The following is a 25,991-nucleotide window of genomic DNA, read 5'->3' on the forward strand; positions in this document are numbered from 1 at the left end:
AGTTCACAGAGGGGACAGCTGACACTGAGGTGCCATTGTGTAGCTGCTGTACAGACAGACAGAGGTCCTGTCTCTGTTACAAAAGCTAAGGCTTCCATTCTAACTCAAGAGGTACTGACCTTAGTCTGTGGCTCATTCCCACATAAAAACCTTTCATTTGGACACGGCAGGGTTTTCAGTGAGGTTTAGCAGCTCTGCGTGGGAAACCTAGCAGCTTCAGTTTCTGTACAATGTGAATGTCAATACATGGCATGGCACTGCTTCCAAAAAAAAGCCAATGACATCTAGCACATGCAGGTCAAACAGCTACTGCACAATGTCACTGCCTTGAGATGCTTAAGATAGGAGCTAGATTTGAGTCAATGGCTGACATTTGAAGGTCTTTGTGTCTGCCGGTCCTGGGCTTCCAAAATATTCACTCTTCCCTGTGCAAGTGCAATTTTGCCAGTCTTTGGTCTCATATGAGTAACTCTCCTCTACTGAGCCCTCCCCAGCCCCCAGGCAACCAAAGACCAATTCCCTCAAGCACTTTACTAGAGGCTTTCTTCAGGGCACCTGAAAGAAAAATCTTCCAAACAAGAGACTTTAACTTTCATGTCCCCCAACACAGAACCACCATTCATAGCAGGCTCACCATTAAACTTGTGGAGCTGATTTTTTTTACCTGAAACTCCTTGCCACAATACCCCACACAGGCAAAGACTAATAAAAGATCAAAAAAGGGATTCTCTGTCTTGTTGTCTGACTAGTTGGAGATAAATATTCTCTTCCTTGACTCTTCCTAGGCTTTAACAGTAAGCTTTTCCTGTACATTCAAAAACATTTCACTAAACACAGCAAGTACTGTGTTCAGGCCTCCAGCCTCCCTTGTACAGTCCCTGTCATGTATTAGCCACAGATTTACTTTTGTCTGAGGCAGTACAGCCCCATTTTCCTCAGAAATTTGGAACTGTGGCACTGCTGCAGCAGAAAATTCAAAAACTCCATGTCAAAAGTCCCACCAAATTCTGGCTTCATTCACAGCATATCAATTGCAGAACACTTAGACTGAAAGACACCTCTTGGTACCACAATAGTCCAAGTTCTTGCTCAAGCTGGAATAACTAGAAAAGTTGCCAGGACTGTGCCCAATGTGCAATCTCTGCCTCAATATGCAAAACTGATGAGAAGGGAATAGAATAAAATCTTCAATTCACATAGATATGTGAATGTTTACAAGCTATGGCACAAAAGAAGCCAAAAACCAAAGGACAGGTGGCCATCCACCCTTCAGTGTTTCTTCAGTAAATGCATCAGAAAGCAGTCTCCTGTTGATGAGGATCTCAGTGTTACACCTGAGTCCTTCAACTCTGGCACCTGACACACCTTTGTGGTGTCAGGACAAGAACTCCTTCTGTGCCAGATAGAAGCATAAACTAACTTCCCCATGCATTTCATTTTTCATCCATCTCTAGTAAGGAAATCTGGGTTGGTGTAAAATAACCAGATGGTATTTAGGGAAAACTTAAAAGAGTAAAGCTTATACTTTTGAGGGAGTTTTAACATAAAAGACAAGTAGGAGATGCAAGAAAAAACTAGAGACAGAAAAATATATCTCTCATCACACTGCTGCTTGTCAACTGATTAATAAACTGCAGTTGAAACTGCCCAGATCCTAAAGGGTCACATCACCCTCAAAGTCTAAAGCTCTGAAATACATCAGATAGTAAAAAAGCCCCACTATGCCAATGTGGAGTTCCTCTTGGTTTGCCTTCCAGAAGAGAAATTATCCTGCTGTCATACAATCAAAAGCAATGACATTAAAATCATCTGTGAGCTTACAAAGGTTAAGAAATCTCACTTCTAAGGCAAAATAAAACTCTCCCAACAGGCTTCATTTAAAGGCTGCCTTGTCCTAAAAACCTAAAACACCAACAGCTTGGTTTGGTGCAGTGGAGGTATATTCATGAGGAAGAGATAATACAGAGATACAGCTGACCACAGGCAACCCCTTGTTCACAGCTTGAATGAAGAATGCACACAGGCTGGAGGGCATCATTCCAATCTCCCTCTGGGAGCAGGGGAGGGAGGGAAGGAGAGAGTTTACCTCCAGGGAGGTGGTTTCCCTGGCAGAAGCCAATACTGCCTGTGCTGCACATATAAGGCTGCTTGTGATCCAGGTTTGTTCATTTCAGGCTGACCACTCCAGGGAATCTTTACAACTAAGTGAAGTCCCTTCCAAGAGCCCTGGAAAGAGACTTTTCTGAGTTGGTCTCACACCCTGGTTCCTGGCACAAAACCAGAAAGCAATAGATGAGCTCAACAATGACTACTGGTATCTCTGTGATGGGGAACTGATTTCCATTTCTTCAGACTTCAAACTGGAGAAATGAAACCAGTACTCACTACTCACTCACCTCCCCCCTGCCACATTGCCTACAGAGCAGCTGCTACAGACACAGGGCTCTGCTGCTGGCTCTTCTCCATTTCCACTGCTTGGCTTTAGCAGAAACATATCACTGAATTTCCCTAGTGTTATTTTTCCAGGTCAACAACTGGTGCAGTTGCCATGAGACACTGCCTGATCTTGAATGAGGGAGGTGCCATCCTGCCAATTATAAGAAACTCTGAATTAGAGAGAGTTGGAAAACAAGGTAGATGAGACACTGAAAGTCAGTTTTGAGCCATGGAACATTAGGAAGAAGGAAGGAATGAGTCAAACAGACCTTCAAATTAACATGCAACTCCTTTCCCAAGAGCTCCTTTAATTTTGAGAGATATTCAGTATTACAGGGAGAATTTATTCTAGTACAACAGGCTGGTTCTTTCCAAGAAAAGTTGCTGAGTTAAAGTTCAGTTCAATCTTCAAACATTCACATGTGAGATGTGACTGCCCAGGCTATATCTGGGGTTTACAGCTGGAGTCCTTCAACAACTAAACTCCCAGCAAGAACCATCCCAGTTTGGAAAAGCTTTTTTAGAGTATTTTTTCCATGTTACTATACCCCTTTTTAATTTCCACAGTAGGTCTGTCTTCAAACTCTATTCTCCGTTTCCTTGCAAATGGCTACAGTTCCAACCCAGGGCTCATAACCCTTGAACATGGTCCTTCTTTACAGAGCAGCTGTCTGGGTAAATGAGAGCAGGGATGGGCCAGTGGGACACAGCACTCCCTGAGGCCCTCGTTTTCTAAGCCTTACCCAAGCCAAGGACAGCAAGATTCCTGCTGTAGGAATGCCATCTTCTGCATGGGCCTAGAGTGTATTAATTGTCAGTGGTATCACAGATGTGAGGGAAGCAGAGAGTCACTCCAGGCAGCCAAACTGGGATGTTTTAACAGTACAGTTATTTTTGTTCAGTGCTCTTACAGTTCTCATACACAGTGACTGGCAAATCTCAGGATGCAAATGGTGGCAGTCATTAACCAAAGAATATGGAAACCAAGCTTCTGTTCTGAGGAGCAATGACTGAGCTGCATTTCCAGAAGCATGGATTTAAATCAGGTCACCTAGATCTTGAAAGGAAGGCACAAGGCTTACACAGAACAGTGAGGATATGAGTGGTGCATGGGTATAAGAAGGCACATGCATGGTCTTCTTACCATTTTAAATCTTCTCCCTCATCCACCTGCACTTTCACAAAAACGTGTGTTCGACCATGCTGTCTACGGCTTCTGGAAAGAATTCACACCTGTGGACAAATCTGACTAGAACTGAAGCAGCAGAGATACACTACCTAGTCCTAGGGATCCTCATCTGCAAGTGGAGCAAACCAAAGGACTCCATGCAGACAAGTGCAGTGGGGCTAGCTTCATCCCTGGAAAAGAACTGTTGTTTTGACTGGCCAAAACACGGTTCAGGCCACCACAGCTGACTCTGCACCCTCTCATCTGTCCCACACCAGTTCTCTTTGCAGCAGTCAGAGTGTGCAAACCTCTTTTTCAAAATCTTCCCCTGTTCTTCCCAGGGCTAAGCTAAGATCATTTTGCAGGAGGAGACTAAAGATAAAACCACCAGGGGCTTTACAAAATAAAAGCCAACCAAACAAAAAACCCCAAGAAACCCAGCAAGTTCCAATGTTTCACTATTAATCCACAAAAGCATGTATACACCACCAGTGTGCCTATGGTACTTGAACATTTGCAGTCCACAGGCACCAGAAACTAGACACCCCATGTTCCCCAGTCCCAGGGATGTGAATACAGCTGATGCCTACAATTGAGACTTCTGCCCACTCTGGGTCTGTTCTCAGAAAACCTGGGCAAATATTGTTACAAGACTAAAACTAAGATCATGCTTTTAAATTCCACCCAAAATAGAAATAAGTACTTGCAAACAGACTAGAACAGACTCAGTTCTACCAATGGTATAGGCACCCACATAGTGGCATTCCTCCTATCAGGCATCACACTTCTGTGACAACAAAAGACAAAAAAGGAATGCTGTCAATTAAAAAATTAGCCTTTAAAAGGCCTCCTAGGCAAAAAGCACCCAAACTCTGATCCTTACCATCCAAAATACTCCAAATCTGAGAGAACCCTATTATGCTTATTAATCCTCAAAGCCACTATGAGAACAAGAATCTCTCTGATTAAACATACATGCAGTCATGTTCGGAGCCATGGTTTCCATGTTATAAACTTCACTTGTTAAAAATACAGATATAACAAAGTCACTACAGCCTTCACTCAGCAGGTGGATGGGGTCTGGCAACAAAGGTGTTACCACAGAAAGAGAGTCTTTAATCCTTCAATTTCCTTCTTGACTCCCAGACCACTGTGTTCCAAAGTAAGACCACTTCTGTAGCATGGGAGCCAGGGGAATGGTGCAGCTCCCTGCTGTGATAAGTATCACTCTTACTGGTAGCAAGAATTTTTACAAAATTCTCAAACTATCCTTATGTTGTTAGCTTAAGGGGCTAATTAATGTTTATAGCTCTTACTACAAGTGACAGAAACCATACACTCCTCCAACTCCACTTCTACCTGCATGTAAAGCTCACAGGTGTGTCACTTCCCAATCAGTGTCCCACAAACCTCCTACAGATACCCAGCACAGCCTGGCCTCAGGTGGCAGTCACCTGCATGTGATGAGTTTCTCAACAGCTCTGTCACTCTGCTCATAGCTTTGCTGGTTGCATAATAGAGAGAGCTATGGCTAATTCCTACCCAAGTCTCAAGGATTCTCATGGAGGCTGGTGTTCACCTGTTAACTTTCTCATCCTGTGAGGGAAGGCATGAGAGCTCAGATGAGCTAATAAAGAAAAAGGTTGCAAAGTGTTGGAAAGCACGTACCAGAAAGAAGCAGCAACACAGTTGTGATGCAAAGAGATCCCTTTGCAGAGGAGATCAACTCCCCTGACAGCTCTGTGTGGAGCCGTGGCAATATGTTTTTGAAAAGGCTGGATGTGGCACTTGGTGCCATGGTCTAGTTGAGGTGTTAGGGCATGGGTTGGACTCTATCTTGGAGGTCTCTCCCAACCTAGTGATTCTGCGATCACCTGGCTCACACCAAGCAGGAGCAGCATTATTCAGCAGCTTTGACAACACAAAGCATGGCAAGCCAGAAAGACAAAAAGGACCCCGAAGGATTAAAGACCTTTACAAGGCCTCATCCACACTGCACTAAGATACAGTAACTTAGCTCCATCTGTAATTTACAGCCCATTTGCTGCTAAGCCCCAGCTCCAAATAGATTGAAAGCATTTATCAGAGGCTGAGAAAACTATTTATCAGAGGCTGAAAACCCTCTCAGACCTAAGTACAAGGGACACCTAGAACTGGAGAGACACCTATAATAGCTGAACTTATCAGTAATGCATTTACTCAGGGAGGGAGGATGGGAGCTGCCAACCATTCCTGCCTTGGCCACAAGGATTTAAATACAGCTCTCCTGACTCATAGCCCACCCCCACTGGCCTAGCTCAGTTACTATATTGCTGCAATGGGAAAAGGTTTCTTTGCACAGGCCAGCTTCTCAGGCACTTTACAGCAACTCCTCAGCATTCCATGAGTCCCCTCAACCAGGGAAGCACGGCTGACAGCAGCTGGCATAAACAACACATCTGGTAACAGTTTTTCCATTCCCCACTCAAAAGACTCAGAGGGCAACTGCCTTTGCCCTGAGATACTTCCTTAGCTGAGGAGAAGCTGCTTGTGTTGGGAGCCTCACTCAACACTCACCTCTGCTCAGCCATAAAAAACTGCATTAGCTACATTTGCAAACACAAGGAACAATGTCTTACAGTCAGGCTGGAAAATACATTTGGAGCACATGAGACATTTCAGGCTTCTCCTCCCCTCAAATCTCACATTAACCCCTCTGAGTGCAAGCAGATGACAGCTGTTTCATCTCTATGGATTTACACCAAACTTCTCATGTTTTATCAGGCAGCAAACCAGTAGGATAACACTTTCAGACCAGGTCTTTGATCCATCTGGTCAGGCACCTTTAAAGTAAGAGTTAGGAACATGTCATAACTTGCAATGTCTCTCACTGCACCAGAATCTTTCCTGGTAAATATTTAGTGATTCCAAGTGGTTCCTAGCTGGGAAAATCTGACAAATGGGTTGTCAGATCATCCCACACATGGAAGGACAGTTAGAAATGAGTGCACAAAGACAGAATTTGAATATTCGCTCTCTTCTTCAATATACAACACAGAAGGCACAAAATTAAATTAGTATGAGGTAGGTCCTAAACAAATAACAAGTGATCATTTGGCAACATGTATCTAAGGTGTGAAATATTCTGCCACGAGATGTTCTGAATATAAATACCCTACACAGATTTGGTGGTGTAACACAAACAGGTTTAGGTAAAAGAAAACTTACTGAGTTGCTAATGCAGGAGGATAGGATACTGGGAGAAACTGTAGGTCTAACATGGGATGGATGCTCCTAAATCCCATTCATGGAAGAGGGACACAGAGCACCATGCATTTACTTGCAATGTCATAACATAAGGGGGATGCACAGAGCAAAGCCTGACAGGGTTCTTTTCTTTCAGGTCCAACTCACCCCACTACAGAGTGCTGCTGAGACAGTGTCCAAGCACCAAATACTAAACTAGCATCCCCACATATCAGTTCAGGGGCAAGATGGGAAAAGCTGCATTGCACTGCAGCCCTCCACAAAATACCATTGAGGGGTTTCCCAAAAGTGATTGGCTCTGTCCAAGCCAGAACAAAAACAGTTCTCTGAAAACAAAAATCTATACATGGAAGCTGCTGATTTTTCAAGCCTTTAAATTATTTATGTTTATATGTTTCAAACCAAATATCTCTGCTCTTTCCTCTTAATTAGCCCTTGGCCATAGAACTTTATTCCCTTGGAATAACCAACTCATAGGAATAAAGAAAAAATAATATTAAAAAAAGAAAGACTCACAAGAATAGTCTGGCTGCAGACAACTGTCTGGAACAACCACTTGGATTTGTGTGCAATAACTGGGTGACAGGATATGGAAGGATTATTTTATATTTTTCCAGCTTACATCCAGACACACTCTCAGCAAACTGGAGAGCCTAGCTGCCTGTCTGGCACCTTTCCTTAAGATGGGAAATTCCCCATTCAACCAAAGGAAATTTTATTCTCATCTTATACCCATATAGAGCTTGGCAGATTGTGTCATGCCAAGAAATAAGGACATCAGTTAAATAAAAACCAGCATGCATCATGGAAACAATGTGACCCTGTTAGGAAGGAGTAAGATGAAACAGATTGCTGAATAAAATAGGTGTGAAGGGGTAGGATCTTTGTGCTATCTGCAGCTCAAATTGTGTGACCTCCCTGAAATCCTGGCTCAAAACCAGGTTTGTAGCCCAGAAAATCCATTAATCAGCTACCAAGCAATAGTTTGGTCCCTAGATATATCAGAAACCAAGGTCCACCTATTCTCATTGTGACATGTATGAATATTGAGGTATTTGGACATCTCACAAATACCAGGCATCTCCTATCCTTTCTAAATTTAGATAAGAACCATCTACCTTGAAGACAGGCAACAAACCTCAGATGAGCCTATCCATGAAATGGGAGACACAACTAATAAAAGCCTCCTCTGGAGACCTAAACTCAGGCATTGGTTTCCCTCCTCTGAAAGTGGTTCTAGCCTTGAACTCAAAGTTCTTCTCATATGGTGTGATACTGGAACTAGGATGGGGAGGTGAATCCAGGCAAAGCTGCAGAGGCCTTTCTCAGGTTTTCTGGTACAAAGACCAACCAACCCAGTCATGCTGTTTGAGGAAGGCAACCCACAGCCTACCAGTCTGCCATGCCTTAGGGATATCTCCTCAGGTTTCACTGCATCTCCTTGCTCACAACACTCATGTGAACAGTGCACTCCAGTGGAGCACAGACCTTAAACTGTTCCCAGCACCACAGCTCAGGCCTTAGCAAGCTCAAGTTCTCTGCAGCAGGCTGAGCCTGGATCATGAGCTGCCTGGATAAGAGGGCTGGAACCAAAGAAACAAGGGACTGGTCCACACCAGCTGCTTTGTAAAGCACTCACATCTTTGGGCTTTTAGCCCCTGCCACCCTTAGATGACATTCTTCTGTGCTAACACAGAATAACTAGAAAGAACAAGGATTTGGATTACTGCACATGCAGCCATGTGGCAGCTTTGGTGCAAATCTTCCAAGCAAGATATTTTCTTACATGCAAGTCCAATGGGAAGTTTCCATAAGCATCCATGATATTTCACCCTCCATGAAGGATGGACCAGAGAACTCATCACATGAGTTCTTCACAAGGGTACTCTGTTGTGGCATTCCCATTCTGCTAGAGCTTCTCAACAGGACAACAGCAAAAGTTCATCTGGCTGAGCACTTAGTGTGCTGCAGTGATTGTAAGGGAGAGTTAAAATTTAAAAAAAACCTACAAACTACTTGCTCACTATGTAAGATCTGGTCCCGCTGCCTCAGCCAGCTCCCAAGATACCCCAGCTAAAAGTGCCTGTCCTCCAAGAACTGAACAATTCAGTGTGACATATAGACTGAGGTACATATGGACACCAGGTCTGTGTCCAAATAGCCCATGGCAGAGAGGAGGTTATAATGGGCACAAAAAGCATGAACATAGCAAGAGAGGGAAGAAATGCCTAGAGACACCCTGAGCTGTCCACCCCCAAAGAGATACCATGCTGATCCATAAGAAAGCTCATTTGAGCTGTGCTTCCCCTGCTTGCTGCATCCCCAGAGCTTGGGCAGCCCCGTGTCCAGACTGGCACGGAGACAGCTCTGCACAGGTCACACTGGGCCATATGTCCCTTACGTCGACTTTCAGGCCTGGGTCACAGCAGAGTTCGCTGCACAGGGAATGCTTTCAGTGCAGATAAAGGTCACAGCTAATTGGCTTTTCTCTAAATCCCTGCCTGGGTGTTCACACTGAGCACTTGCGGGTGGTGCAGTGCCCATTGACACACAGCTGAGCTGGCTGGCTGCTGCTCACCGGCGGCAGGAGGACAGGCGGGCGCTGCCCACGGCCACGCACGGCAGAACACGGCAGAACACGGCCCAGCACACACATACCTGTGCTGCGGGTTGCTAGGAAGAGCTGGATCACCCGGCAACCTGAATCCCACTCAACAGGAGAACCGGGGCTACAGATAAAGGCACGGGGGTGGGAGGAGCTGGCTCTGCCTACAATGTGTGTGGGAGTGTTATTTCCCACTGAAAAGGGAATGCAGCCCTTGGTTCCCATTCTGAGGAATCCCAACAACACTGCCGTGGCCCCAGGCGTGCTCCAGGAACAGCCAGGGAAGCTGGCCAGGCTGACACACTGCAGCAGTGGTGCCCTGCCCACCCACCTCTCCACAGAACTCTTCTAAGCAGATGCAAGCCTTGCTTTTACTATAAAAGAAGCTGAAGCCATATTTTTTATGAAAGCCATATAATTAAAATAAATAATGACCTGGTTTTGCTTTCTATTTTTACCTCAAATATGAGCTCTTTTTGCACTCAGGAAGACATCTGGCATCCCAAACAGTGCAACAAATTTGGAACTTGTAGGACAATGCATGACAGCAGGAAATGAAGAACTGCATTATCCAGCAAAGAAAAATGATCGGTTTTCACTGAAATCTCAAAGTTAAATACACAGCACTGACTTTTCAGAATTTAGCTTTTCATCCAAATTAAAACCAAAATTGGGAAATATAAGGAAAAGTAATGAGATTTCTTTGTGCTTTTGAGTGGTGGAGTTTTGTTTTTTTTTTAAGCTAGTCCATAGTTTCCTATCAGTCATTAAGGCCAGCTAAGACAATGTCTCAACAAAATATCCCAATGTCAATGAATGCCCCATCATGCTGTATTTGCAGTATCTGCAATTTGTCTGAAGTACCACTCTTTGGGATTAAATCATTACAGGAGGTTATCAGTGCTGAATGTCTGCACAGAAAAGATGACAACCCTTAAAGACAGCCAAGTAGAAAGAATTGCAAACCTATTTTTTTACAATGCCTCAGGCAGAAGTCTCAAAAACCTAAGGCTTAAAGTGGCCAGGGTTGCCCATTCTATTCTTTCCCTTAGCTTAGTAACTATCACAGCATTTCTAAGCTGCTAACATACATATTTTCAGTCCTGATTATCACAAGCCTAACTTCAGGCATATTCATAGATACTCAAAAAGTCAAAATTGTACTTACACACTTAGATTCATGCCTTTGTGTATTTCCTGCGATTACAACAAACCAGAAGCATCTAACACAAGCACCTGATGTAACAGGAAGAAAAGCAAGAGTTTCAATGTAAAACAGAGTCCTCCAGTTCTAGAGGAATGAACCTGTTTGCTGGCATCTGCTGAAAACCCACCAAGGAGAGAAAACCTGAATACACCGCAGCAGACAAAGCTAAATTTTCCCTGTGCCAAGCTGAAGACCTGTGACACACAACAAGCAATAGGCCCAAAGAAAGGCAGAAATCAGTCTATCCTCATTCATAGTAATGAGGACTTATGTATATCTTTGAAAGCATACCCACTGTGCATCAATAATTGTGCTACTCCACTCTTGTTTTTGGTCTAAGGAGAAAGAAATAATGCTCCCAGCTCTACAGGCTAACAAGCTACCACAGGGACACTGACTGCAGAAGTCACTGCCTGCAAGCTTTGCATGGCCAGCTGAATCCCCTTCATACAGGGAAGATGAAGATGAGTCCCAGTTTCCTGTCAGGGCTGGCCAGCCAGACCAGAGTCTCAGGGCTGATTCCACATACAGATGTCAGTAGAAAATAACTGAGATGACTTTCTGGCCCCCAGTGCTGTGCATGCACACATGTAAACTGTAAGGGTACATGAAGAGAACTGACACAGTGGCTTTGTTAGCACCTAGCACACAATTCCCTTAAAGCAAATATAAGGCTAAAGTTATGTAGAAAAGAAATGCAGCTCTCTGTCACCAGAACACTCACATGTGACTTTGTATCACTGATCAACATTAAGGAAGTGACAAACATGTCTGTATTATCTCTGCCCAAGACCAAATTGAATATGCCAAGTATGTAAGTAATTTAACAACTTTTATGGATTAGAACATCAGTTGTATCACCTCCAAAGCTGTTTGTCAACAGCAAAGTTGGAAAGAAATTGCCACCTTTAAAGCGCTCAGTTTTCTTTAGCTACATGTTCCAGCCAGTTAATTTTTTAACACACCACAATACAACTGTTTCATTCTGATAACACCTAGGGCCACTAATTAAGGGCTTAGTTTGACTGGCAATGCACAGACTTGTTCCAGCCAGATGCTCCCTGCCCGAAGGAGCTTGCTTGCAAGCAAAACTCAGAAAACAGACACCCACACTTTAGCCACTACATAAATAGTAAGGCCCCAAGAGTTAAAGAGAAACTTGGAAGAAACACATTTATGTGAGAAACTCCTATCCAAAATTGTGGGGATGAATAAGACATTTGATTTGCAGAAAGCTCACAGAGTTGGTTAGAGAACACTTCTAAGGGCTCAATATCAGTATTCCATCACAAACCCACATGCAAGCCAAAGATATGCATTTTAAAAGCTCCTTGATCAGCCTGACTTAGTAACTCAAAAAGTGCTTCTCAAGGCTACAAGTCAAACTATGAAAGAAAATATTAAAAACTATACTAGACTGTAATACTGACACAAATGACAATGACACAAAAAAAATCATGCCTTGAGTTAGAGGTCCCTCTCACTTTCCTGGTTTGAAGCATTTCACTGCAATATGGGAGACTCCCCTGATCTCACTCTTTTCTCCTGTATCAACTGCGCTGGAACAGACCCAGTTGCCAGCCATTATCAAAGATGATACCTAACCTGTAAAGTCAGATCCACTTCTGGCTCAAAAGCAGCCAAAAAGGTTCCTGAATCTGGCCTAATCTCTAGCAAATAACACCAGATCAGTGAAGCAAGAGGTAGACCAAAGACTGAGGCACCAGGCAATGCCCTCTCCTTTCTTGGATTTAGCCACTGATTTAGAAGCTGAAAGTTGAAGAGCTGAAGCTCTCAAGCTAACAGGCTGTGCTACAAACTACAAGAGCTCAGGAGCTCTTGCTGCCTCTGCTACAGGGGCACAAGTACCCAGTGGAAAGATACCTAGGAAAACTTTACATCCCCACGTCCACAGGCTGTGATGAGATGCTTCCACAAATGTCGAGAAAGCTGGCAAATATCAAAAATAGGCCATTCACTATCATCTTTGAAAGGTCATGGCAATCAGGCAAGGTGCCTGAGAACTGGAAAAAAGCAAATGTTATTCCAGTCTTCAAAAAAGGCAAGAATTAGGAGTCAGGGAACTATCAGCCTGTCTGCCTTACCTCAGTCTCTAGAAATGTGATGGAATGCCTCATTCTGGAGGCTATGGATCCATGTATGTGGATACATGGATGACAAGGAGTAGTCAGCATGAATTTACCAATGTCATGCCTGAAAAACCAATTGCCTTCTACAATGAAACAACTACCTGGCTAGATAAAGGGAGAGCAGTGGATACAGTCTACACTGGCTTCAGCAAGACTTTCAACACTGTCTCTCACAACATCCTCATAAGCAAATTCAGGAAGTGTGGACTGGATGAGTGGACAGTGAGGTGGATTGAGAACTGGCTGACAGTCACAACCAGTGGCACATGGTCTGGCTCAAGGTCTGTCATTGGTGGTACCTTCCAAGGTTCAATACTGGGCCAAACATTGTTTAACTCATTCATCAATGACTTAGATGGAGGAGCAGATGCCTCCTCAGCAAGTTCACAGATGACACAGATCTGGGAGTAGTGGCTGATACCCCAGAGGGCTGTGCAGTCCTTCAGAAGGACAGACTGGAGAGAAGGGCACAGAGGAACCTTCTGAAATTCAACAAAGCTAAGTGCAGGGTCCTGCACCTAGGGAAGAATAACTCCATGGACCAGCACAGGCTCAGGGGCTGGAAAGGAGCTCTGTGGAGAAGGAGCTGGGGGTCCTGGTGGACAACAAGCCACCCATGAGCCAGCAGTGTGTCAATGGAATCCTGGGGTGCATTAGGAAGAGCACTGCCAGCAGGCTGAGGGAGGTGATCCTGCTCCTCTACTCAGCCCTGGTGAGGCACATCTGGAGTTCTGTGTCCAGTTCTGGGCTCCTCAGGACAGGAGACACATGGGGCTCCTGAGTGGGTCCAGTGGAGGGTAACAAAGATGATTAAGGGATTGAGACATCTCTCATACCAGGAAAGGCTGAAGGAGCTGGGCCTGGTCAGTCTCAAAAAGAGGCAACTGACCGGGAATCTCATCAATGTGTATAAATACCTAAAGAGGGGGTGTCAAGAAGATGGAGCCAGGGTCTTCTCAGTGGTGCTGAGCAAAAGGACAAGGGGCAACAGGCAGGAACACATGCACAGGAAATTCCACCTGAACATGAGGAAGAACTTCTTTACTGTGTGTCTGACCAAGCCCAGAGAGGTTGTGGAGTGTCCCTCACTGGAGATATTCAAGAACTGTCTGGACATAATCCTGTGCCATGTGCTTGAGCATGGAGCCTGGAACAGATGCTCCACTATGAACCCTTCCAACTTAGCCATTCTTGGATTCTGTGAATCAAGGACAGCCATCTTCCAAGGTGAGGCACTCAAATTTGAACCCTATCACACTTGACAGCCCAGCCACCCTTATCAGAAACTTCTGGCTGAGCAGGCTAACCCAACATCAGATGAAGTGTCAGTCAGTCCCTCCCTTCCACCCCGGTGACTTTTTGTGAAAGGGAAATAAAGGAACACTTTCTGAGAGACACCAGCACATCTCTTGAGTCAAAGTCCTCTGAGCAGCCCTAGCTGTCAGCTGCCTAAAGACCAGCTTTAGAATGGAAAAAGAAGTCCATTACACCAACACACAGAGCTTGCATATTTTGTGGTTTCACTTACAGAAGGCTATGGCATTCTCTCAGCTTCTCCAAGTGGGGAAAGACTAAGAGGAGCTATCAGCCACACTAAACCAATTTGAGACACATCATACAAAAATAAAACCTTTACAGTGGGCAGAAATTTCATCCTGAAAAGATTCCCAAAGCTTGGAGGCCAATCCAAGGTTGGCCAAATCTTCCACACTTGTAAAAATGAGTTGACAATTTACCCACGGACAGTCTCCTGGGACTTTGATTAATTTCAATCCAGTTGTAAGCCAGAAGCACAACAGCAGCTTGCTTTTCCTTGAATTTGGGAACTTCCCAAAAAGGTCATAAAGCGAGTGGGCAATGAAGAAGAAGAGCAGCTAAGCACACTGTTACTAAGGCTCAGAAAGCACTTGGTTTGGGCAGTGAATGTAGATCAATTCTTACTCTATCCAAACTTGATGCTCATTCTCCACTTACAGGGCTACAGACCTGATTCTGTGCTCTCACCTAACTTTTCACTAGGTTTCAATGGCAGCACATTGGACCTTTTAAATAATGCATATACCATACAAGCCAGAATACACACAGACCTGCATAGACACAGACCAAGGCCAGGAAGGCTGAAGTCTGGTCAGTGCCTGGCAGCCCCACATCATGAGGGAAGTGGAGCAAAATGGTACAGGACACTTGGCCTTGACACAGGGCCTGTGCACAGCACAGCCACCAGAAGCTCATACACTGCTCACCCCCTGTGATACCTTCCCAGGGTCCATACCTGCAAGGAGCTCCGGTCCAACACCTAAGACAGAGCACTGCACACTCCATTAAGCAATTAGTATGCTGCTCAACCAAGACCAGGCAGCTGCACATGGTCCCCAAAGGCCTACAAAACAGATTTAAACCCAGAGTTTGCAAGTCTGGCTTTCTGCCCATACACATGTGTACCAGTCATTGTAACACTCGCCACTGCAGGCTGCAAAGACAGATCTGATGGGCTAAGCTTTAGCCTTGCAAGCAAGGCACAGTGAAAGCTTAACTTTCTCCACTGAGCCTGCAAAAATGCAGACCACCTGTCTGCAGCACAAAACCTTGGCACCAACATGAACAAAATGGCTGCAGATGCCCACTCATGCACATTTTCCTGCATGCCTCCAAGCATCCTGAAGGCTGTATCTACCTCTGAGAGCTCCTTCCAAAGATTGTCACTGTATCACAACCTGAGGCTCCAAGAGAAACAATAAAGCTAAAGGAGGAGATTGAAGTCATAAGGCCCAGAAACACAGTGTTAAAAAACCCCCTCACTCCCTCTGCAGATACTCTGCACTGAATCAATACACTACAACCTAAAGCACTGCCCTTATTTTACTTCTAAAAATAAAGCCTAACTCTGCCTCCCCTGAGAGCCACAGAATGTGCAATCCCCAGAGGAAGAAGTACAGCAAACTTTGTTAGAAACAGTGCTGATGTTTCATCAAAGTTGCCATCAGGCTGTCCAGAGTGACTGCGCAGAAGTGCAGCCACACGGCAATGAGCCTCTGTGTAACACATACAAAAGACTCCACTAGAGTCTGGTATACGGATCCCCAGCCCCCAACCCAGGCAACGAGGGCTGCTACTTTTCCCAGATCCTTTCTTTTATTTGGGGCCTACACTTCCCGCAGTACTGGTGCCAATCCAGAGTAACTCTGCTATTTCAGGGGGTATCCCTTGGTTCACAACAATTTTGCCAAATCAGGATCTGGTATTTTTTTTCTCATTCGTCATGGCTCCATTTTTATCCCGTGGTATATGGCTCAAAAATTCCTCTTTATATTTGGCAGGAAGGGCTTAGACAGTTCTTATCCTGAATCTGTGGTCCTCAGTTTTATTTTAAACATTAAAAACGGATGTAAGAAGAATCTGGAAAGCCATGGGTCAGTGCAATGATCCAGCCTGCAAACTTCGGCTCAGACTCTGGCCTTCAGGACCAGAAGAGAGAGAAATGCAAATAGAGAGCTGAAAGGCATTTTAGGTAAATCATGTTTGTACAGCACCTAGCTCAGTGGGGTTCTAGCCTGGAAAGGGCTACGAGGCTACAGATTGCACACATACAAAGGTATCTATCTAGGCAAATGCCTGCACAATTAAATGGGAATCCCATCAAAAGGAAAACATTCTAAAGAACAGACAGATACATCTGTCTTCATTCACTTTTCTGTATTATGTGAATTGTGCAGGATAACTCTGAGTGCAAAGGAAAGGGACTTTAAGTAACAGGAATACAGCCTAGGCCAGTTCCTCCTGAGCACACTGGCTGAGAGGAAACTGACCCAGCATAATAAACACTGCAAGTTTCCAGCTTCTCAAGGCCCTCTTAGTAGTTACCTGAAAGGGACAAAAAACAACCGAGACAAAACCATCTTTTCTTACCTTTAGCTGGAAAGGCTGAATTTCGTTCAAAGTCTGGTTCCTGAGCTTTTTGGTGAGGATCTTCAGCATGGTACAAATCCGAGGAGCCAAGAAAGGGTTAAGCACACACACACGCACGCATCTGCATCTGCCGCGCCGCTGCCGCTACGCTCGGCGGAGCTCGCATCCAGCACCCAGGTACAGGGCGGCGGGCAGGGCTCCGCTCAGCCGCTCCCAGCTGCGCCCCTTCCCCTCCGCCAGCGCACCCTGCCCTGCCGCCCTCCGCGCTGCCAGGCGCCCGGGATCCCTCTCCAAAGCCTACAGAACAAAACTGAACGCCAAACTTCCTCTGCCTTCCACCCCCTCCCCAGCTACGCTTCAGAAAGGAGGGAGGTACCAGCTGGCAGCGTGCTGCAGGGGACAAGAGACACCGGGCGCGGAGCGCTCACTGCGGGACGGCAGAGCTCCGCTCATGGCAGCGCTGCCGCCCGCTCAGCGCCCGGCGGGCACCGGGCATCGCGCCCCGCCGCTGCCGCCACCCCGGGGTCCCTCCGGCACGGCCAGCACGGGAAACTTGTAACCAGCGGCGCGGCAGCAGCGGCGCACATTGGCCCGACGGGGCGGGACGGGGCGGGACGGGGCGGGGACTCCGCTTAAAGGGTCACCGGCCCTGCCGGCCGCCCGCGGTCCTTGGAGTCCCGGGCTGGGCGGGCTCTCTCCGGGATGTAGCGGACTGGGAGCTGCCTCTGAGCTACCGCATCCTGGCTCGCAGCCCGCTCAGTCCAGGGATCCCAGAACGGGATGCCGTGACCTGTCTGTCCTGTCCTCCCATTGAGAGCACAGATCCATAGGGGGACTCGTGGGTCCTGTCTCGGGTCCCTTGAGCCACCCTGGGAACTTGCATGGGGCCTGCAGCAGCAGGGACACTCGCCACAGCCTTTCCCCACAGGACCGCGGGCGCGGGGCCAGGCCAGCACAGCCCCTGCTGCACCAGCCATCCTCGGGCACAAGCAAGGTGCCCCATTCCCATGGCCAGTCCTGCAGCACCTCCCTGGCAAAACAGTCGGGGCAGTTATCAGGGACTGGCTGATAGGCTTTGAACCCACAGGAAGCCGCCGACACGTTTGCCAGCAGTAACAACAAAGGGCTTTCACCCGCTGCCAACTCCGTGCCAGCGACGAACTCCCCGTGTCTAGGTGAAAGGTCCCTTTTGCCCATTACCAGTCCCTCGGGGCCAGCAGAGCCTTTTGTCCCAGCCTTCCTCCTGGAAGCATTGCAGAGGTCTCTGCTTGTGTACAGATTCCAGAGGAGTGCAGGCTGGTTAACTGTGGGTCCTCATTTCTCAGCCAGCAGGCCTGTAACAAGATAAGGAAAGAGCCCTCCTAAAGTGCTGACTGTGGAAAAGAGAGAACACATCTTTCCTGCAGGGGAAAGGGCCTCGGTTCAGCTCCACTTAGAAAACTATTTTTTCTTGAAGCAGTACAACGAGCACAGAGCCTGAGCCAGAAAACAAAATTTTTGCTTTTCAGATAGTGCCTTCTTAGAAGATGTCTGCAGTAGGAAAGCTGTCTCAGCTTTAAACCATACTTGTTCTGTGAGTTCTGCATTCACACTGTGGATTTGTTTTTGCCTATTTTTTCCCCAGTTCACACCAAACTGAAATCACAATCCAACCATGACTCTAAGCCACCACATATTGCTATAGGTACTTCTGCCTTTCTTATTGCATGAATTTAAAAAAAACAAACCAGGGAATAGTGCACAGGAGCAGATTGCTAGTCTGGCATCTTGCATGCAACAGAAGGGAGTAAAATGCTATCTGAAACCAGAAATTCTCCATAGAGATATACAATAATATGTTTAATGCTAGGTAAGAATTACTCCTGGGAACTAACCAATAACCAAAGTATATCCCAAAGTCCAACAACAGCGACCCTCTTATAATTTTTTCCTTTTTTTGTTTTCCATATAAAGTGAAATTCCCCAAGCCATTATTCATTGCTTATTTCAGCTCTGGAGACACTGGCTGTCCCTATAATGGTCTGTAAGATATAACCCATAAACCACAGCTTAAACTACTGTGTATGATTGCTTTCCCATTCAGAGTTCAAGCATTGGGACAGGCACATGCCAGGGCCTCGTTGTTTGCTCTAGAACAGATGAAGCTGAAAAAGCTCCCTGGAAAGGAGAAGAGCAGAAATGCCATCCCAACTGTAACACATCACAGGCTCTACCTGAGCTCACCCCACCCCACTACACCACAGGACAACTGTGGGGACCACAGCCTGGTGAAGGGTTTGTGCTTGGCATCCTAACCTGCTGCAGGGCCAGGCCTTCTCAGGGCAAGCAGTAAAAACAAGTGCTGATGAGGCTTTTTTGGGGCACTTGCAATTTGAGAGAAACTAATACTACAAATCCTGCTTCTACAAGCTTTACCTACATGTGTTTCAGCAAATACCTGCAGAGTAGCTGTTTCTTTCTTGCTTTGTATTTTTATGACCAGAATAGCCAGGAACACCAACTTTGGGTACACCCAGTTCTATTGGAAGTCTAGTTATAGACACCTTCTCCCAGTGTTTTCTCAGACTCTGTATCTGTGAGCATCTCTGTATTCCAGCAGACTCAGGAGAAACTCACACCCTCAGGTTCCTCCCCAGCTAACTGTGCACCTCACACTGGTAAAGTACCACAGCCTCTGTCTCAATCCACAACTGCAATGCCAGGAGCAACTGATCAACAGATCACAATCTCTCAATCAATACACAGCATCCAGCATCTCCTCTGAATGAGGCACAGTGACACACTGCTGCAACCAGCAACAAGCAATTTAGCAGACCCCCAGAGGAAAAGAAACCCCCCCAGTAAACAGACCTACAACCTACTGCTGCAATCCTTGTCTTAGGTGATCTGTGTCCCGAGGATGAAGCTCAATGTGCTGAGTGGGTACATGACACACTGCTGCATCACACAGTGGAAAGAAGGCTTCCTGAAAGGTCTGGAGACATTTTTCCTCCACATACAGGTTGCAGAACACTACCGAGTAACTTCTATCTATGGATAGCAATATATTTTCCAGGGGTAATTAATAATATTATTCCCAAAGAAAAACCCAAGTCAGAGAAGGTTACTTGACTTTCTGAAGGTCACTGAGAAAAGTTGTGGAAGATCCAAGAACAGAAGTGGTACCTCCTCGCCCCAACTGTATGTGCCTAGACTGTAACCTAGCCTGTTACTAGATCACACTGCCAGAGCTATGCAAAATTCAGTGGTTTCTGTTCCCAAGCATCTCATGTGATCATTCTGCTCTGTTTTTGGTTCCTGTGGGTTTCCCACCCCTGGAGTTTTGATCTGCCTGCTGGGTTCAAACTAAAACTCAAATCTTAAACCTAGTCCAAGTTTCCGCTGGTCACATGATAAAAGCAGGAAAAATGCATCACACAACACTTAGGGTAAACCCACATGCCTGCTCCAGCATTTCTTGAAGAGCTCTTTATGAGAGCCTCATGGCTAGACTAGCAGCAGAAAGGAGGCAAGTGGCAAGTTTTCCCTCTCAAGAACACATGGCACTGAGGTGAAAGGAAGAGGGAAGGGGACTGTGAGCTGAGGCAGGGTGCTGGTTCACTTCCTGCCCTCTGCTGCCATGGGGAAGGCACCCCTGGATGTCTGCTGTGCCACATCTTATTATCCCTTGGAGACATTCCTCTGTGGGAATCCTGACCAAACAGTGCAATGGAGAGACAGGCAGTAGGGGTGAAGACAATACAGTGAGGATTAGTTTAATGCACAGATTCCCTCTAGGCTGTGTTTCCCGTTGTGCTTGGAGGACAAGCTAATGCTTTCTGCAGTTTATCCTGCCCAAGGTGTACCACTGACACTGCCAGGTGCAAGAACAGGAATGTGTGTGGGTGCAGAAAGCCTCATTAGGCAGGCCTGGCCAAGCCTTCACAATAAGAAAGAGATGCTTTTTTCACCCTTTGAAGGTGAAAAAAGCACCTGGGGATTTGCTCGCCCCTTGTTACACAGTGAACCGCTTTCTGGTCTCCTTTTTTCACACAGTGTACTGTAACAGGCTCATGCTGCATCTCTGCGTACGCTGGTCTGAACATCCCGAGGTTGGAGGGGAATAAACCAGCCAGGAAAGAGATTCAAGTGCCATCTATTGGGGATTTCCCCTCATTACACCGAGGGAGACAAAGCTGAACTGGAAAAAACCCATCCATCCCTGCTTGCTTATGACCCTAACTGGGTGATGTCCAAGACAGACACTGGAGGTACTGCCAGTGCCAGGCAGGGAAGGAGCATCTGCCAAGGAAAATGCTAAGAGAGAATAGGAGGGCAAGAGGAGGATGAAAGCTGAGCTTGCTTGGAGGAAGATGTGGACCCAAAGCCAGGGACACCTTGAATGGTGCTCCAGAGCAGGGCCAACCACCAACAGATTCAAACACAGTCCAGTGTATGTACATGAAAGCAGAAGAGAAGGAAAATCCACAAAAAAATATTGAGAATTGTTCCCAGAACAGTATGACTGATAAAACAAAGGGCACCAAGCTTTGTCCCTAGCCAGCCACCAATCATTTCTAGCAGGAACCACAGGGCGTTCCTCCTCCCAGACTGTGAGCCTGTGGGCTCCTCCAGAAGGGATCATCTCTGACTCAGCTTAGTTTGGCTTGTGTTAGGGCAGACATCACACAGAGGCCAAGTCCCCACCACACAAACCACGAACACCCCATGGCCCAGCTGCAGGGGTGAAGCTGCAGCACACACAGGGGCTCTCCAAGCTCTGACTGTCTGGTATTTATATCAGGAGTATGGGACAGGCAGTTGGGAAACACATGCCACACATGAAGGAACCCTTCACTAAAGCTGTAAGCAACCAAAGGTGAGAGCTGCCCACCATTACCTTAAAGGCTTCAAACTGTCCCAGAACTGGGCCAGCTGCTGTCATGCAAACACTTTGGACATTCAAGGAGAATCAAGAAGGGCTGGTTAAAGGTAACTGTTAAAGGACTGTAATAGCTATCTGTTCTGTTTTAGATATGTATCTTTTCAACTCATCTGAGCAATGAACTACCAAGGATACATGTTTTGGCATACATAGGTTTTGACTGCCATAAAAGAGGAAAAGGAAAATTGAAGAGATGCTATTTGATAGAGAAAAAGTGACTGTTCCAGCATAGATCACATGACATACATAAGAAGAAGAGACAATCCTGTCAACAGCACTGCTGGGCAGCTCCATCTCTGATATAATTCCCTTGCTGCCCAGTCTCTCCTTGCAAATTGCTTGGGCCAATTGGAAAGTCAGCATGTGGCTGATACAAGAAGAACCTGAGAGAGTAGGCCATTTACACTGTGCTTCTCCTGATGGTACTGCAGACATTTGTTCCTCTGCAAGAGGGCCTGGAAGGGACCCATGACACCCACTTGGTAACAGGCTGCTGGGACAGCACTCACAGCTTAGCTTGGGCAGGCCAGCCTGGCTCCTCAGAAACACAGGCAAAGAAAAGCAATGATTTCTGCCTTGGATAGCTTCTTTCTAATGCCTGGAGAAGAGGAATTGTCTCATCTGACCTTCTTTCCTTCAAATACAGTCACTGCAACTCCCTCACATCTCTTCCTTTTCAAATGCCTTCTCAACAACAGTCCTCAGCTGAGATCATACAGTGCTTCTGAGCCCTGCCATGTAGCCAGGAGCAGTCAGTCCAAAGATGAAAGAAACATCCCCACAGAAAGAGCCTACCAGCTCATCAGCTGCCTCAGACTCGAGGTCTTTAGGTCAACGACAAGAAACCTCAAACTATAATGCTTAGAAGGGCAGCAATGGAGAGAAAGATCCTAGGGTCCTGCAAAAAATGGGAAACTTCTAAAGCAAAAGTGCTAGGAAATGAGCACACCCAGTCTCTGAAGAGGAAGGGAGAAAATATTATTGTGGTTCCTGGTCTGATGGGGGGAAATTCCTTTCTGGAACTTCCTGGCTGCCCAGACAGCCTCTGGGCTTATCCCAGATGTATAAATAAAACACAGTTTTCAGCATCAAAGAGGTTTCCCAGTTCCTCTAGTTGGGCACCCCATCTAGATATGTATTTGTGAGCAGCATCTAGGGAAAGTGAAAAAAGAGCCAGGTTAGTATCACCAGGGAGAGAAATTCTAGAAAGAATTTCCAGGACGTGCAAGTTTGAACTTGATGCCTTAATTCAGGCACAGTGCACGTATAAGGAGAGCAACAGCCAGGTCACACCCATACTGTACCCTGGCTGGGCCATCCTAGGCACTCCTGACCACACTGCCCCACTTCGAGCCTGGCCAGACCTCTCAGACTGCCACCAGGCGAGCAGAAAACACCAGCCAGCACTGGTGGTGTTTCACAGAACTGTTAGGACTCCCATCTCCTGCCTGCACCTCATCTCCAGCTGCTGCCAGGCTCCAGTTCATCGCTGGGCAGGGACGACAGTCTTGGGTCTGCTGAAGTCAGTGTGTGAACCTGTGCTGCTGAGTGGCTCCACATGGCAGGGAAGGCTGGGAGAGGAGCAGGAGCACCGCCTGAGGCCACTGCAGGAGTGACAGCACAGCAGAATCCTCCGAGAAAGGCTTGCAGGTAAAATATATGGCCCTTAAAATAACTGCAAAACTGCAAATGACTGAGGATTTGTGGCCACAAACCAGCTAGAAGCAAATGGAAGGGGTCCAAGCATCCAATAAAACTGCACTGTGAGGAACAGAAAAAGATAACTTGTCTTCACAAGCCTCTGCCCCAAAAGCTCAGATTGCTAGACTGGCCAAGGAAGGAGGGGCCTCAGAAGACTATGTAATGAGAAAAAAATCACAAGTGTGCTATTTACTCCTTGCTTGCTAAACTCCGTGATTGCACATTGCACCTGTACCTCCTCCCCAACCCTTCTAGAGGCCAAGACCAAACGATTAAACCTTTATCACTTTCCCACAGATCAGGACAGTTATTTGCAAGCAATTTACCAGAAATTCCACTTGAAACAGCTCTCTAGACTGTATAAACAAGGATGAAAACAGCCTTGGGAGGGAGGAAATGAGATTTGGCATCAGAAACCATGAGCTCTGCATGCAGTCACGCTAGCACTACAAATGGTCAAAAAAGTGGGCTGGCAAGAAAAGTTGGGCTAAGGCAAAGGGCTGATAAAGGGTGGGGGGTGAGACATTTTCATGGGGATCTTATCATCCATCACCCTCTCATTTCGCTTTGTTTCCACGCTCGTGAAAAGTCGTCCCCGACTCCTTCCGTGCCTGCATCGCCGGCCGGGCGGCCCCAGGTGGCGCAGCAGACCGCGGCTTGGGCTGTCCCGGCTCTCCCTGCCAGCCGCTGTGCCGGGAACAGGGACGTGCAGGGCATGCAGGACATGCAGGACATGCAGGGCATGCAGGGCTGCCGGGTTTCCCAGCTCTGACGGCGTGCTTGTTCCCCCGGCTGTGCCGAGAGCACAAGCGGCATTACCGCGTAGCAGCAACGAGCTGCTTTATGCCGGCGAGCACACGCTCAGGAGATCGCGCTTTGGTAACCAAAGGTCTGGGTGTCACAGCCAGGTTGCTGCTCCAAGTCTGCACACACAGCCAGCCAGGCTGCTGCTCCCAGGCTCTGCAAGCCCCCTTGGCGCAGAAGGCCAGAGTGAAAGGATCAGAGCTGCCTCCGAATCCCACCCTAGAATGACCTCTCTTCAAGTGCTTCATGAGAAGTGGGCACCAGAGCCTGACACAGGTTACAGCCCTCGAAGGCAAACCAAAGGATGGTCACACGGCTGACTCCTTTCAGAGGACACAATGCAGAGAAAAACTCTCCATCTTAGTTTCCACACTGCAGCCAGCGTTCCTAGAGGTATTAATGAGTCATTTTCTGTTTTTGAAAAAAACTCTTTCTCAGCCAGATCTATTCAGATGTATTCTGGTTGCCCTCTAAATGGGAAATGGGCCCAGATACACAGCATCAAATCTCCCGAATCAACCTGCTCACACATCACAAAGCCATGCATTTAGCAGGTGTGTGGGACTCCATCTCTGGGAGGAATATGTAGCAAATGGCAAGAAAAACAGGACAGACAGATTCAGTCTAAAGAATCAGATGTTCATCTCATCAGTTCCCAGCCCTCCTCTTTTCTCCCTCGTTAACCCAAGGGATGACTTGTGAAAAGGCAGCTTAACTTGGTTATATATGGCAGACACTCATCATACCCACAGATAAATGGAATTTCAGTATACTTTTGCCCACTTCCTTGCTATCGTCACCATAGTGCACCATCATCACAATGTCAGAGCTGTGGTTGGGATGGTTGCATACTCAGGTCACATATTGCATAGGAGAGCAGCAGTCCCACCAGATGGACTGGAGCTGCACAGATAAGAGGAGACACTCATTATGTCATCTCAGCCCTGGCCTGTGTGTCCTGACACCAATGTGGTGGTTGCACCGACAGAAATGAAACTCAAGTTATGGTAACAATCAGGCTAAGCAGGTGACAGAAAGAGTTAGGAGAAAGAGCTATGATCAGACCAGACAGATAGGTCAGGAAAAATATGTGACTTGGAGCACTGCAATTAGCATCCTGACCAAAGGAGTTTTGTTCCTGCATTTCAGTGCAGGTTTGCTGTGTCAGACAGATACCTTTCTGTGCTGTTCTTCAGAGAACACAGAAAAGCTCAAAGCTCAAGCACATTCACATACTAGAAACTCAATAGCACCATTCCCAAGAGATGTAGTACCCCAAGGATCAGTGTAACTGAATACACCTGCAGGGGTGTTCCTTTCAAAATGTAATCAGTCCCTCCACGATTTCATTCAGCAATATTAGTGTAATCTTAAAATCTCCAGGTTTTACCTGAAGACAAAGGAAGTTATTTTCTATGAAGCTTGATGAAAATTAGCCAGGCTTTGAAGCGTTACTGGTTTGTATGGTTTCGTTTTTATCTCCTAGGTTTTATGTGACTTTCTCCTTAAAAATGAAAAAAAAGTGTTAATTAAACAGAGCTCACTATTGTTATATGCCACTGTCATGAAGACAGTGATAATAAAATTGCATAATTACAAACCAGTTTATCTTCCAGCAGATTTTTGCTATTTAGGGAAAACATTACAGGGTCATGAACACCAAAAGACAAGGCTTTTTAACCAAGATGATAGAAGATTTAAAGGCTCAAGGCCCACGTCCACAAAAAAACCCAAGGTTCCCTAAAATGGATCTTGGGAGAAATCAACTACCTAAGTCCAGGCATGCAACCCTTAAAACCCTGCCTAATCCCCTGGGCTCATAGACTATGTCTATACCAGTAAAT

General features: G+C 46.4%; 1 protein-coding gene across 2 annotated transcripts in view; it reads right to left on the minus strand.

Annotated features, from left to right (window-relative positions):
* LOC130251558 (uncharacterized) overlaps window positions 1-17,309 on the minus strand; it is a 59,313-nt gene extending 42,004 nt beyond the window's left edge. For both annotated transcript variants that reach the window (XM_056488270.1, XM_056488269.1), the window contains exon 1: window positions 16,719-17,309. In XM_056488270.1, the coding sequence (XP_056344245.1) occupies window positions 16,719-16,787 (69 nt within the window). In that variant the 5' untranslated portion in view covers window positions 16,788-17,309. The remainder of the gene's footprint in view (window positions 1-16,718) is intronic.
* Between the last annotated feature and the right edge of the window lie 8,682 nt (window positions 17,310-25,991).

This window comes from Oenanthe melanoleuca, chromosome 3, assembly GCF_029582105.1.
Source record: "Oenanthe melanoleuca isolate GR-GAL-2019-014 chromosome 3, OMel1.0, whole genome shotgun sequence".
Classification (NCBI taxonomy): domain Eukaryota; kingdom Metazoa; phylum Chordata; class Aves; order Passeriformes; family Muscicapidae; genus Oenanthe; species Oenanthe melanoleuca.